We start from the raw sequence: 14853 nt of genomic DNA, 5'->3' as shown, positions 1-14853 counted from the left end.
TGGTAAATTGTATTTTCTGCATATAGCTCATTTGGAGTTTGATGCCTGCAACATGTTTCCAAAAAGCTGGCACAAGTGTCAAAAATGAGAAAGTTGAGGAATGCTCATCAAAGACTTACTTGGAACATCCCAAAGGTGAACAGGCTAATCGGGAACAGAAGGGTGCCATGAAATGCTCAGTCATTCACAAACAAGGATTGGGCCAGTGTCACCACTTTGTGAACAAATGTGTGAGCAAATTGTCGAACAGTTTAAGAACAACATTTCTCAACTAGCTATTGCAAGGAATTTAGGGATTTCACACTCTACGGTCTGTAATATCAAAAGTTTCAGAGAATCTGGAGAAATCACTGCACGTAAGCGGCAATGCCCATGACCTTCGATCCCTCAGGCTGTACTGCATCAAAAAGTTTGTAAAGGATATTGCCACATGGGCTCAGGAACACTTCAGAAAACCACTGCCAGTAACTACAGTTTGTCGCTACATCTGTAAGTGCAAGTTAAAACTCTATTAAGCAAAAGCCATTTATCAACAACACCCAGAAACGCCGCCGGCTTCGTTGGGCCCAAGCTCATTTAAAATGGTGTAAAAATTAGTCTCCTCAGTTCCCAAACGTTTACTGAGTGTTGTTAAAAGGAAAGGCCATGTAACACAGTGGTAAAAATGCCTCTGTGCCAACTTTTTTGCATTGTGTTGCTGCCATTAAATTCTAAGTTAATGATTATTTGCAAAAAAAAAATTTAGTTTCTCAGTTCGAACATTAAATATCTTGTCTTTGCGGTCTATTCAGTTGAATATAAGTTGAAAGGGATTTAAAATCATTGTATTCTGTTTTTATTTACAATTTACACAACGTGCCAACTTCACTGGTTTTGGGTTTTGTACATAAACATTTTGTATTGATGACATTTTGGTTCAAATGTGTCATTTTCCCTTTGTCATCCAGTGTGACCTGTTCATCCAAGAAGGTGCCCGCTTGGGTCGGACCCCTGCAGAAGTCGCTTCCATGTGCGATATCACTTTCTCTTGCGTCTCTGACCCAAAGGCTGCCAGAGATGTGAGTATCAACACACCTCCACATCTCCCTGCGGAGATACAAAGTCGGTTTATACGTCTTTGTCTCGGTCCATTCAGTTGGTTTTGGGTCCCAGTGGAGTGCTCCAGGGAATCCGGCCGGGCAAGTGTTACGTAGAGATGAGTACGGTGGATCCAGAGACCATCACAGAACTCTCCCAGGTGCGTGTTTTGCCAACGTGGAATTAGGGCTGGACAATCAATCAATTTCGAGCATGTCTACGAGAAGTATGGGGTTTCACCCTGGTTGCTACTTTTTATTTGACACAGTGCTAGTGTGACTAATATATAATCACTCAACTCAATAGAAGAAGTAAGGCATTAGATTTCCGGGTTCACGTAACACTATTGGCTAATAAAAAGTAATCCACTCATAAACGCAAAATAATATCAGGGAAATTGACATTAATGTATGTGAAATGTTGTCATTGTGAGGAGAAGGAACAATCATTTTGGAAAATAATGCATCCGGTAGGGCTCATTTATCCCCGACACACTCAACTGCTGGCCGTCCTACACTCAACCGCTGGCCGTCCTGAACTCAACAATGTCAAGACGGCCACTTGAAACAGAGAGAAAACTAAGAAGCTAAAGCTAGCAGGAACAATCCATACACCCATAACACATCTCATCTGCTTGTGTTGTTGTGAACGACATCATGGATGTAACATCAACGTACAAACAATCATACACACACAACACGTCGTCTGTTGTGTTGTTGTGAACAACATCATGGATGTATCAACGTACAAACAATCATACACACACACACACACAACACGTCATCTGTTGTGTTGTTGTGAACAACATCATGGACGTAACATCAATGTACAAACAGCGGTCGCAACTTGAGAGGCTTGCTCTTTTAGTTTTTCTTTCTTACAGCCTCAAGTGGTCTCTTTAGTCGAGAACAGCACAGCACACTTCCGCCTTTCACAATAATGGCGCTATGCGCCACATCCAGTCTGCCTGCACTATCAAAATAAAGGGTTTCAAACAAAGTACCTTACAATGTTAAAGCACTTATAGATACATTTACACAATTATTATGCTTTGAGCTAAAATACTGGTCAAACTTGTCCAATGATGTATTACACAAATTAAGGTGAGGATTTTTGCATTTAATCAACAAAAATTGTATTAAACTTTATTTGACACAAAAATCACACACTCTATGGTGGTAAAATAAGTGTAAAAGGTAAAAAAAACTTAATTAAAATCAAACAGGAAAAACAAAAATTAGTTGTTTTTTATATTGCTATTTAAATGTATTGTCATTGCTATTATTTTACTTGTTGTGGTTTATTTGCTACTAATTTATATCCATTTTCAAAACTATATTTAAAGTTAAGTTATGGTGGGACGATAAATACTCAAATTAATGAATAATCATATGATTAATCCGGATTACAATATCAATCAAAAATAATTGGGATTATTATTTTTGCCGTAATCGTCCAGCCCTACATTGAATACACATTTTCATTTGACGGGTAAAAAAATGTGATGACATTTTGTAATTGTTGACAATTGTCAGGTGATCACTTCAAGGGGTGGACGTTTCCTGGAGGCTCCGGTGGCAGGAAGCCAGCAACTCTCCAATGACGGAATGTTGGTCATCTTGGCCGCCGGTGACCGAACAGTTTATGAGGACTGCAGCAGCTGCTTTCAGGCAATGGGAAAAACTTCCTTCTTCTTGGGTAGGTGTCGTATGATGATGGCATTCCACTGCTTTGTTAGTTATTAAGGCGTGCTTAATGAGATCTCAACAGTGTGGAAGCACTTCGCTAGTATTGGAACAGTTCCTTCTGTTGGGTACTGAATGCAGCGCTACATACATCTTTCCCCCTGCTAGCTTCTCGTGAGCGGCGATGCAGGCTGCAGAGCTGTGATTGGTCAGTTTTTGCCGAGGAGGGTCCCTGAGCAGCCGTGCTTGAAATGCACAAATGATTGTATCAGATAAAACAGTGCATGTAAACTGATTGTGTACTTAATATCTCAGTGCGCTCGAAAAACTATTACTGAACGTGTCGTTTTTCAGCTTATTGTGTCTTGTCCAGAAAGTCACACAAAGTAAGACACTCTTTAACTTTTATTGCCAATCCTGTGCTAACTTTTTTTTTTTTAATCTGCACACACGTCTTTGTCTCTCACGTTCTCATTTTTCATCAATCACCTATCAGGCTCAGTATAGGAACATCAATAACACATTCACATAGACATTAAGGTCATTAAGGTCATAAACAGTAGGTCGTTACAGTAATTATTTTACAGTTTAGTTTATTTTCAATTACATTCTCTCTTGTCTCTTATCCCCAATGGCCGATTAGCGTTGCAAATTGTCCCGTCTTCCGCCGCAACTTAGTCCATCCTCACAAACGTCTTTTCCTCGGGTTTGAGTAAAAGGTCCGTTAAAAGTCAAGTGACGTTTCTGAATGCCAACAAAGATGTTGTCATTGCTCACTGTTCACAAGAAGGTAAATATCTACTGGCAACGCGGAATTCCGCTATTCTCCTGGCTGAGTGATTCTTAAACTGTAGTGGTTCTTCGTCAAAACACTACCTAAATATAGGGATGTTCCGATGGCGATACGGCACTTTTTGGAAGTATTGGAAAGTATTTGTAACTAGGGCTGAGTTAATACTAGTATATTTTAGAAAGCTGTATATATTTGAGACAATACTGCTTTACCGGTATCTTTTGATTTGCCTTTGTTGCGCCCGGGGTGCCCAGCAGGCACCGTAGCTGAGGAAGGATCCGGTGGGTGGGAAGGGTCTACCGTGCATTGCCGACAACCGACCCCCCCGCCACGTTCGCCTTCATGCACAACCGCTGTAACTGCACTTAAGTGTAGGCGGCTGGTGGGGGAGGGCCCTTTTTATTAACCAGAAGTAACACAAGCCGGTGAGAATATTCAACAGAAGAGCCGACAAACAGCCGCTGCAGTGCTAACTGCTAAAGCTAACAAATACAGTGAAACCGTCGCTTGGCAACAGACACTGCCTTTTAAAGGTACATGCACGCACACGCTCTCATATAAAACTGCATATGACATTAAAGTTTTTTTTCAAGTAACACTTTAATTACTTTCCCTAGTAATTAATGATATGTATTAAAAAGTAATTACATTTGGTGAAGTAACAAAAATGGATGGATGGATGTTGCATAAGAACAAAATACGCATTGACACCAAAAAACCCTGTGAAGGATTGCGCTTAAGACTTAAGGTGGAGCTGCACTTTTTTTTTTTGAATTTTCTAACTTTTAAAAAATTAATTTGAGAACACTGGTAGTAACAGTAATATGGTGTTTAAACTAAATACCGTTATATCGTATACCGTGATACAACCTAACAATACCGGAATATCAGTTTTGGTCCGTATCGTCCAGCCCTAGTTCTAACTAAATCTCCGATACCATACTAATATATATTTTGTAAGGAATAAGTCAGTTAGCATGTTAATTTTTAACTTTATGTCGACAGTGTGGCGATATTATAAACAAGTCAAACAGCAACATGCAAACTTTGCAATATCTTTATTTTGAGGAGTGAGACGTCCAAATACAAGCAACTTAACGAAGCACTTGAAAGGCCGCCATGCAGACGCACACAATGAAGTCCCCACGACCAAATCTAACAAAACGGGACAAAAGCAACAAACCCTGACAGACTCATTCCAGCACAAAAAAGTTTTCACAAGAATCCCAACGTGGAACTGGCGTTTATGGTAAACTATGGGAATTCATAGTATTGGATGATCAGGCGCTCTCAGTGGTGAAGAATGTGGGAGTTGGCCGCTTGTCTGCTCGTAAATACACAAGTGAAACAGCCCTCCCCGACATGTATCAGACTGTTGGCGAACTCCTCTCCACAAAGTCACAATGTGCGACCTCTGTCAGCTTCACGACAAGATATTTGGAGCAGTGAAGTCACGTCTTTATCAGTGATTATATTACCAGCACATTGGCTCGGCTAGAGCATCTAATAGAAACCATTGGTAAGTTTTTGGCATTTTTACACAAACGTCAGGAGACATGGCCCCTTAGTGTGTTGGAGGAGAATTACAAGTCAGGTGCCAGAAGAGCTATAAACGAATCAAGACGCGAGAGTATATACAGCTTTTAGTGTTGAGCAAAGTTTGGTTGATAATGCAACAAAAATGGATTGGGAGAAAGGTGATACCGTACTTGTATGTTTACTAAAGCAAGTTTGTCTTTTTTTTCTTGAATTAATTTAACAGAATGAGTTAAACAAAAGTATGGTTCCACTTTTCAAAATGCGCTAGCTGGAGGCTAATTTTTACATTGGATTCACTGTATACATGCTACTGATTAGCATTAGTAATTTTACATGGCAATTTCAACACCTAATTTGTTAACTAAGATGCACAGTACAATCAAACTGCTGATGTGTAATATAATACTTACAGTATAAACGCTTTGTAGGACTCAACAAAAGACAAGACTGGCACATTTAGTAAATTAATTACAAAGATTATTTTCTGACTACAGCAACACCTGGGCCAAACTGAAAATTAATACAAGTTGCTGTGATATCTGAAGTTTCTCTATCTTCAGTTTTGTTGGCTTTATTTGTTGTGCAGCAACATTCTAACACTTTCAGTACTCTCTGTGTAATGCTTCATAACAAACACACTGTACTCTGTGTGTAATGCTTCATAGCAAATACACAGTACTCTGTGTAATGCTCCGTAGCAAATACACAGTACTCTGTGTGTAATGCTTCATAGCAAATACACAGTGCTCTGTGTGTAATGCTCCGTAGCAAAAAGTACTCTGTGTAATGCTCCGTAACAAATAAACAGTACTGTGTGTGAAGCTCCGTAGCAAATAGTACTGTGTAATGCTCCGTAGCAAATAGTACTGTGTAAAGCTCCGTAGCAAATAAACAGTACTGTGTGTGTGATGCTCCATAGCAAATACACAGTACTGTGTGTAATGCGCCGCAGCAAATAAACAGTACTCTGTGTGTCATGCTCCGTAGCAAATAAACAGTATTCTGTGTGTAATGCTTCATAGCAAATCCACCACTGCAATCTAATGTCTTGGAATTGCAACTGCTTGCAGAGACTACTATATAACATTTGCCAATGAGCCTCAAAAGTGTAAGAAAACAAGATATACTGACAAATATATAGAGTTTATTAGTTAATAAAAATCTACATTTGAAAAGTGAGGAAAGATACAGTCCTGTCATTGTTAAATTGTTGTATTGTTTTCTTGAAAGGCGACGCAGGGAATGCAGCGAGGATGATGCTCATCCTCAACATGGTGCACGGCAGCTTCATGGCCACCATTGCAGAAGGGCTCACACTGGCACAGGCCACTGGCCAATCACAGCAGACCCTGCTCGACATCCTATGCCAGGGCCAGATGGCAAGCACCTTTGTGGACCAAAAATGCCAAAGTATGTCTAACATCGCCGACATTCCAAACGACAGCACGAGTCTTCTTGTATTCTTTCCTGACAATTGTAAAACATGAATATTATCTAATAGAGGTGTGCCAATACATCGGTTTCTCAGATGAAGTGTGAAAAGGCTCATTTGCGGTGTCACAATCGTGCCAATTCACGCAAATAAAACCAATCCCTGCGTATTATGCAGGTTCTCGTAACTTGTGAAGTGTGATGATCTCCCGTCTGTAATTTAGCAACAAAAATGAACGCTATAGATCGCTGTCAACTAGGGATGTCCCGATCCGATATTTGGATCGGATCGGCCGCCGATATTTGCCAAAAAATGCGTATCGGCAAGGCATGGGAAAATGCCGATCCAGATCCAGTTTTAAAGAAAACTCCGGTCCGTGTTTTCCAACGCACTGATTTAAATAATACATTCCACTTTTCTGCTGCTCCATAATTTCCGTTCCGCATTTTCCAGCACACCTTCAACACATCCATCTGTGGATTCTCACGCAGTTGCTTTTAGCTGCTGGCATTACACTCCAGGCTCTTCTCACTCTTTTCTGTGTCTCCCTCTCACAGACAGCAGCGCACCTTCTTACACACGTCACATACTGTCTCGTCATATGTCACATACGTATATGTCCTCCCCGAGCAGAGAGGTAGCAGCATGGCTAACGTTAGCTGTGATGCTAGCGCAGCCGTGTGACCAACGTTCTCTCTAAGGTGCACGCCTGTGCGCATAGCAATTATATGCCACGCACAAAATCAAATAAAAAAATAAGCGCATAACAATTTTCGACACACGGACACGACAGAGAAAACAGTTTTCGTCATCATTGATCAAATATTGTGACGTCTGTCGAGACGCTTATCTCCATTCGGTGCCACACGTCCACACCATCAAAATGCAGAGGCAAAAATTTCCACATAAACACCGTATGAAAAAATTAGTGATTTTTTTAGTTGTGATTTCCTTCTCTGCATGAAAGTTTAAAAGTAGCATATATTAATGCAGTATGAAGAAGAATGTTTTAATGTAGACATGCAAGCCTTGAAAGAAAATTTTGAAAATCAAGACTACATTTCCTGCAAATGGGTGCATTTCTACCCTATATTTTAACTTTAGATTTATTCTCATATCAAACTCTTTTGGCTGTCTTTTTGACACTTACATCCGGCGCCCCCATCCACACCCCGGATTATAAATAATGTAAATAATTCAATGTGATTATCTTGTGTGATGACTGTATTATGATGATAGTATATATCTGTATCTTGAATCAATTTAAGTGGACCCCGACTTAAAGAAGTTGAAAAACGTATTGGGGTGTTACCATTTAGTGGTCAATTGTACGGAATATGTACTTCACTGTGCAACCTACTAATAAAAGTCTCAATCAATCAATCAAAACACATAGAATCATCATACTGCTGTGATTATATGCATCAAGTGTTCATTCAAGGCTAAGGCAAAATATCGAGATATATATCGTGCATCGCAATATGGCCATAAAATATCGCAATATTAAAAAAAGGCCATATCGCCCAGCCCTAGTTCAATGATGCCATTTCTGTTTGTCATGTATAATTTTTTCTATTTTGTGTTTCTCCTTGAATAAACAGGTCAGTTTCTTGTTACCAACCATTGTGTATTATTCAAACTCACCTAATTCAGCTGGCTAGTTGTTATCAAGAGTACTAAAACCCTTTTCAACATGATTCTGACAACTAAGGAGGCTAAATAACTTTAAACTTTAATACATGCTCGGATAGGCCAGTATCGGTCAGTATCGGTATCGGATCGGAAGTGCAAAAACAATATTGGTTTCGGATCGGAAAAACCTGGATCGGGACATCCCTACTGTCAACAGACATGAATGTTTAGGACTTTTCACATGTAAAACAGAGACCGAGAATGTCTAACGAGTGGACAACAAGGCAGACTGCGGACAATAAGTAAGCCTTTGCTGGTGTTTCTTTGTGTACTCATAAATTATTACTTTTGTCAGTTGTAATGATTAAAAACAGTACAGTTATTTGGCTATAAAAGGAGTAAAACAAAACCAGTATTTGCTTTGCTATTTTTTGTTGACATCCTGTGTTTTTTGAGGTTAATGTTACAAGGAACACCTGAAACATCGATAACAAATTCATAAAATCACAAGTTGATTCAATGTTATTGAAAAAAAAAAAAGTCTTAAATATCACTTGCTGCAACTTTTTGAAAAGGGCATTTTAAGCTACTACAATCGCAAAAAATGCCTGTAGTTCAAATAGGTGTTTTGTATAGGATTTTGTTTGGAAGTCTGTTTTTGAATAATCTATTTTGTATTAAACTTGGTAGTAACAAACTTTTTGAAAAACGCAGAAGACTTTGGTTAAAAGAGGTCTTACCTCTAAAAAGCACTTAAACACATGTCTGATTTGAATCAAAGATAAAGGAGGTCAATTTGTTTACTTTATTAGTAAAAGCTGACATATATCTTCTTTAAAAAACTCCAGTATAGGGGAAAAGGTGCATAAATACAGAATTTTCCGGACTATAGAGCGCACCGATATATAAGGCACACCCACTAAATTTCAGAAGACAAAATATATATTTCCATATATTAGCCGCACCGGACTATAATCGCAGATATATACGTTGTGAAATGAGTTATTTACACAGATATATTTTATAAATGATTATTCACATACGTTAATTGTTTCCAAACGGTGTCTGTAACACGGCAGTAAAACGGACGATCAAACAAAACAGAAGTCATCATCATGGACCCACTAGCTGCGCAAGCTAGTTCTCCAGTCAGCTAAACAGACTCAATAACTCCACGGTGACGTTTTTGTGAATTTACTGAGGAATTTATGAAACAAACTATACAAAAATAATGCCATTGTAAGTTAATAATACTAACTCAGACACTCGTAAACATGATGATGCTAGCTTGATTACATTACAATAGCACGTACAAATATGCATGGAAACACTCCTACAGACATCCCACATGGGACGCTTTAGTAAGTAAGAATTGTTTTAGTTATATTGTACAACTTCCAAACGTTGCTTGGAGTGATGAATGAAGAATCCATAGGCGTAGAAACCTTGCGGATGTCTGGAAGACTAACGCGGCTCTCTGGTTGGGGGAAGAAGGGAAAAAAAAGCAATACCCGTAAATGGAAGGTCACCTGCAGTGAGCGAACTTGTCTATAAGATGGCGCGATAGCACAAACAAAACACTTTCTACGAGTATTTGCTTGTTTTTTATGTTTTTTTTAATGACTTATCAGAGAAAAATCCATAAATTAGCCGTACCGTCATAGGGTATCAGGGTACAAAGTGTAAGAAAAAAGTAGCGGCTTTTAGTCCACAGTTTACAATAATCATTTCATCATTTGAGTCATAATGGAATTGTAGCAAACTGAGTCATAATTTAATCATAATGGAATTGTAACACACTGAATCGTATTTAACTTGTGAGTTGCCTGATATGGCACACCCCTATCATCCATTTAGGTTCAAATTCATTGATATATTTTATTCATCTGATTGTTTTTGTGCCTTCAGACATTTTACAGGGCAACTTTAAGCCAGACTACTATTTGAAGCACATTCAGAAAGACTTGAGGTTAGCCATCTCCATGGGTGACATGGCCAACCATCCCACCCCCATGGCTGCAGCTGCAAATGAGGTATGACTGTTTTGTTCATGCAACATTTCTTTTTGCTTTTTTCTGACTAATAAAACTGAAGACAGGCAATTCAGCGGTTTTGAGCCGATAGTATCATCTGTCAAAGAAGCTTGTGTTCTGCAATGTGGGGACTAGCAGTGTTAGCAAAATCCTGATACTTTTACAAATCACGAGTCATCAAATTACAGACTTTTACGTACGTTACAACTCTGCTAGCAATGCGTTTGATGTAACATGTTTTTTTACAGCGTTGAAAGCACAGCAAGTTCAATGTAGGAAGTAACTCTTTGCTAACAAAGAGCAATACAGGCTGCTGGTAACACACAAAAATGAACTGAATCACATAGGAAGAGGCAACATCACACAGCAAACATTGAAGTACACACACTCCCATTACAATATAAGTACATTTTATTTATAAAGTGCTTTTCACAGATAAAATCACAAAGCGCTGTACAAAACATAGGTAAAGTAAAACTACAATTCAATTTAAAACAACAGGGGCAACATCATAAAAAGGATACAAAGGTGATTAAAAATGATAGTTAAAAGTTGCATTAACTAAAAGCTTTACTAAAAAGAGAAGTTTTCAAATGTTTATTAAGTTTCAACACAGTCAAGATCACGGAGGGACTGGTGCAAATTGTTCCAGAGTCTGGGAGCTACAGCCTGGAATGCCAGGTCTCCACGGGTTTTAAAACGAGTTTTAGAAGACCCTGGCCTGAAGACCAGAGGCTGCGCCCTGAAGAGTAGGGGCATAACAAGTCTGTGATGTACTGAGGGGCCCCACCATGCAACGCACAAAATGTCAGGACTAAAATTTTAAACTCAATGCGGAATTTAACAGGAAGCCAATGAAGACTGGATAAAACGGGGGTGATATGGGCTGTTCTGGTCACACGGGTCAAAAGTCTGGCAGCCACATTTTGTACCGTCTGAAGTCTCTATAGCGTCGATTTGTTGAAAAGAGTGAAGAGAGAATTGCAATAGTCAATGCGAGACGAAATGAACGTGTGAATGATCATTTCGAGATCTAATTTTGACAAAAAATGTCTCACTTTAGAAATATTTCTGAGATGATAAAAACAGTTTTTGGTCAGTTGACGACAGTGATCCTCCAAATACTTGGACTGATCAAACCCAACCCCAAGGTTTCTGAGGCTGCTTTTAACAGATGCACCCAGAGCACCTCGGGAGTTCTTGATCAGGGGGATCTTTTTATCGGGGGCAATTATCAGTTTCCGTTTTGTTTAAATTTATCTGGAGGAAATTTGAGGACAACCAGTTTTTAATACAGGATACGCACTCCAATAATTCAGATAAAAAGTGAAACTCTGAAACAGTTGAATATCATCTGCATAGAAGTGATAACAAACATTTTTAAAACGACTGATCAACCTCCCAAGTGGCATCAGGCCCCAGAACAGAACCCTGGGCCACACCACATGACAGGTTGGACACATTGGACATTACATCATTAAAAGCAACATTAAAAGTTCTCCCATTTATATAGGAAGTAAACCACTGGAGAACTGCGTTAGAGAACCCCATCTCAGATTTGAGGCGATCTACCAGTATACTGTGATCCACAGTATCAAAGGCAGATGTCAAATCGAGTAAAACCAAAACTGTATATTGACATAAAGGGAAGTTTTGATATGGGCCGGTAATTTGTAAGCGCCAACAGGTCAAGATTTGTTTTTTTAAGGATGGGGTTTACCACAGCATGTTTAAAAAAGCTGCGGATCGAGCCAGATGAAGTGAAAGGTTTATCAATTTTACCACCCAAGGACCAACAGCATCAAAAACATTTAAGAACAGTGGAGTAGGAACAATGTCCACAGGGCTTGATGTGGGTTTCATTTTGCCCACTAAAACCTGAACATCCTGTAGGCTGACAGGAGTAAAGGAAGACAATGATGAGCACACAGGGGCTGGTGTAGTGCACAAACCATCCAAGGGAGGACTAATACTGGCCCTTATGTCTTGCACCTTGTTCACAAAAAAGTTCAAAAATCTACGAGTCATCCTGTGTGTACACAGGCACCTGAGGAGATGGAGGTGCAACAAGATTTTCAATGGTGTCAAATAAGACTAGGGTTTTTCTTATTATGCAAAATAAGATTTGAAAAGAAAGCCGAGCGAGCACGTTTCATCATTTCATTTAGCTTCATTATCATTTCTTTAAAATGGAGTCTATGGATCTCAAATTTTGTGGCTTTCCACAAACGTTCTCCTTTCCGGCAGCTACTCCTAAAACTGGAAATGGCTTCGTTCATCCATGGACAAAGTTTTTTATGAGAGCCTTGAATGTTTTTAGCTGGTGCTACTGTGTTCAAAACTGTCAGACAATGATGATTGAAGTTAGTCATAAATGTATCAACATCATCACAGCTAGCAAAAGTTGTTGGTTCAAAAAGAAGAGAAAACCCGCTGATTGCAGAGTCATTAATGTGTTTCTGTTTCCTCATTTTGGAAGTAGACTGAGTCAGTGAGAAGGACAGTTAAATACAATGCAATAGTGGTTGCTTATTTGAAGGTCTTCAATGCTTATTTGGTCAATTTCTACTCTAAAAGAGAAGACCAGATCTAAAGTATGACCTTTTGAGTGAGTAGGACCCAAAACATGCTGTAAAAAGTGGAATGAGTCCATAAGAGATTCCAGCTCGGCTACCAAGGGACAAGAGGAGTTATCAACATGGAGATTGAAATCACCACCAATTAATACCCTACCACACCATACCAACTTTATTTATAAAGCCCTTTAAAAACAAGCACAGTTGAAAAACAAAGGGCTGTACACCACAAAGAAATAGAGGCAAAGGACAGACTAAAAAATAACATTGAAAACAGAAATAAAAATACAAATTGAAAAAAGCTAATATAAAATACCCTAAGAACAGTTTGTTAGATAAAAAACAGTTTAAAAATTAAAAACAGCTAAAAAAGTTAAAAGCTAAAAACAGTTTAAAGTCTCATGCTGGGTTAAAAGCCAGTGAATAAAAATGGGTTTTAAGAAAGGTCTTAAAAATAGCCAAAGAAGGGGTCTGTCTCACATGGAGAGGGAGATCATTCCAGAGTTTGGGACCCGCAACAGAGAAGGCTCTGTCCCCTCTGAGCTTGCGCTTTGTTTTGGGTACCTCCATGATCAGCTGATCAGCTGACCTGAGGGATCGGGTGGGGGCATAGAGGTGGAGCAGCTCAGAGAAGTACGGTGGGGCAAGACCACGTAAGTATTTAAAAACGAGTAAGATAATTTTAAAATGGACTCTAAAAGACACAGGCAGCCAATGAAGGGAGGCTAAATCAGGAGTAATGTGCTCTCTTTTTCTTGTGTTTGTTAAAAGTCGGGCAGCTGCATTTTGGACCAGCTGCAGACGTGAGAGGGAGGACTGACTAATTCCAAAATAAAAAGATACAGTAATCCAGCCGAGATGTGATAAAGGCATGGATTACTGTCTCTGTTGCCTAGAAAGAAGGTTTTTAACCTTGGCCAGTTGACGTAAATAAAAAAAGCTGGCTTTCACCACTGTGCCAATCTGACGGTCCAATTTAAAATCACTGTCAATACGAAAGCCCAGTTTGGTGATCATGGGCTTAACGTGCAAAGCCAAGGAGCCAAAGTCAGCAGGGGGAATTTACAGGTACCACTAGGTCCAAACACTATTACTTCTGTCTTCTTTTCATTGAAATTTAAGAAGTTTAGGGCCTTCCAGGCCTTGATATCATCAAGACAAGCAAGTAATGGCTGTATTGAAGAGGCATGATTTCTCTTTAATGGAAAATACTTTTGTGTGTCATCGGCATAACAATGAAAATAAATATGCTTTCTTAGGATTGAGCCCAGGGGAAGTAAATAAATAGAAAAGAGAAGTGGTCCTAAAACTGAGCCCTGTGGAACCCCACATGTCAAGGGAGCAACAGAGGATTCAGAACCAGCAACATTTACAGAGAAGGTCCTGTTAGTCAAATATGACTTCAGCCAACTCAAAGCAGCACCACAGATGCCCGCTTGATGCTGTAGGCGGCTAATTAAAATATTATGGTCCACCGTATCAAATGCTGTTGTTAGATCCAATAAAACTAAAATCCCATGATCACCTAAATCTGTTGCTCGAAGGATGTCATTAAAAACCCTTAATAAAGCTGACTCGGTACTATGGAGGGGTTTAAACCCAGACTGAAAGACTTCTAGAATATCACAGTCCTCTAAAAAGTGTTTAACTGGGTAAAAACAATCTTCTCCAAAATCTTTGAGAGGAAATGCAGCTTAGAAATGGGTCTAAAATGAGCTAAAACTGAACTGTCCAGACCAGGTTTCTTTAAAAGCGGTTGAACCACGGCGTGTTTAAAACTGGTAGGAACCACACCAGAAAACAGACTGCTATTTAAAATGTTAAGAACAGGCTGCCCTATGCAAGAAAACACTTCTTTAAAAATGTAGGAGGGACAGCATCATGGGGGGAACCTGAGGGCTTCATATGATTAGTTAACTCTTGTAACTGCCGCAGAGTCACTTGCTCAAATTGATTAAGAACAGCAGAGTAGTTAAAGGGGACAGAAGGGACAGAGGTCGGAACAGAAATGAGAGCCCTTGTTGTGGCAATCTTAGCAATAAAATACTCTAAAAAGGCATTGCACAATTCAGAGGGTTCCAAACAT

The 14853-nt window shown here is 39.3% G+C and overlaps 1 protein-coding gene across 2 annotated transcripts in view; it reads left to right on the top strand.

Moving 5' to 3' along the window:
• The window catches only part of glyr1 (glyoxylate reductase 1 homolog (Arabidopsis)), a 65087-nt gene that overhangs the window by 43844 nt on the left and 6390 nt on the right, over positions 1-14853 (top strand). For both annotated transcript variants that reach the window (XM_061981636.1, XM_061981635.2), the window contains 5 exons: positions 948-1058; positions 1136-1237; positions 2613-2775; positions 6325-6504; positions 10067-10191. In XM_061981636.1, coding sequence (XP_061837620.1) covers positions 948-1058; positions 1136-1237; positions 2613-2775; positions 6325-6504; positions 10067-10191 — 681 coding nt within the window. The remainder of the gene's footprint in view (positions 1-947; positions 1059-1135; positions 1238-2612; positions 2776-6324; positions 6505-10066; positions 10192-14853) is intronic.

Source organism: Nerophis lumbriciformis, linkage group LG24 (genome assembly GCF_033978685.3).
Source record: "Nerophis lumbriciformis linkage group LG24, RoL_Nlum_v2.1, whole genome shotgun sequence".
NCBI classification, from domain to species: Eukaryota; Metazoa; Chordata; class Actinopteri; order Syngnathiformes; family Syngnathidae; genus Nerophis; species Nerophis lumbriciformis.
Note: the sequence above shows the minus strand (reverse complement) of the source record. Positions and strands in the feature narration are given on the sequence as shown.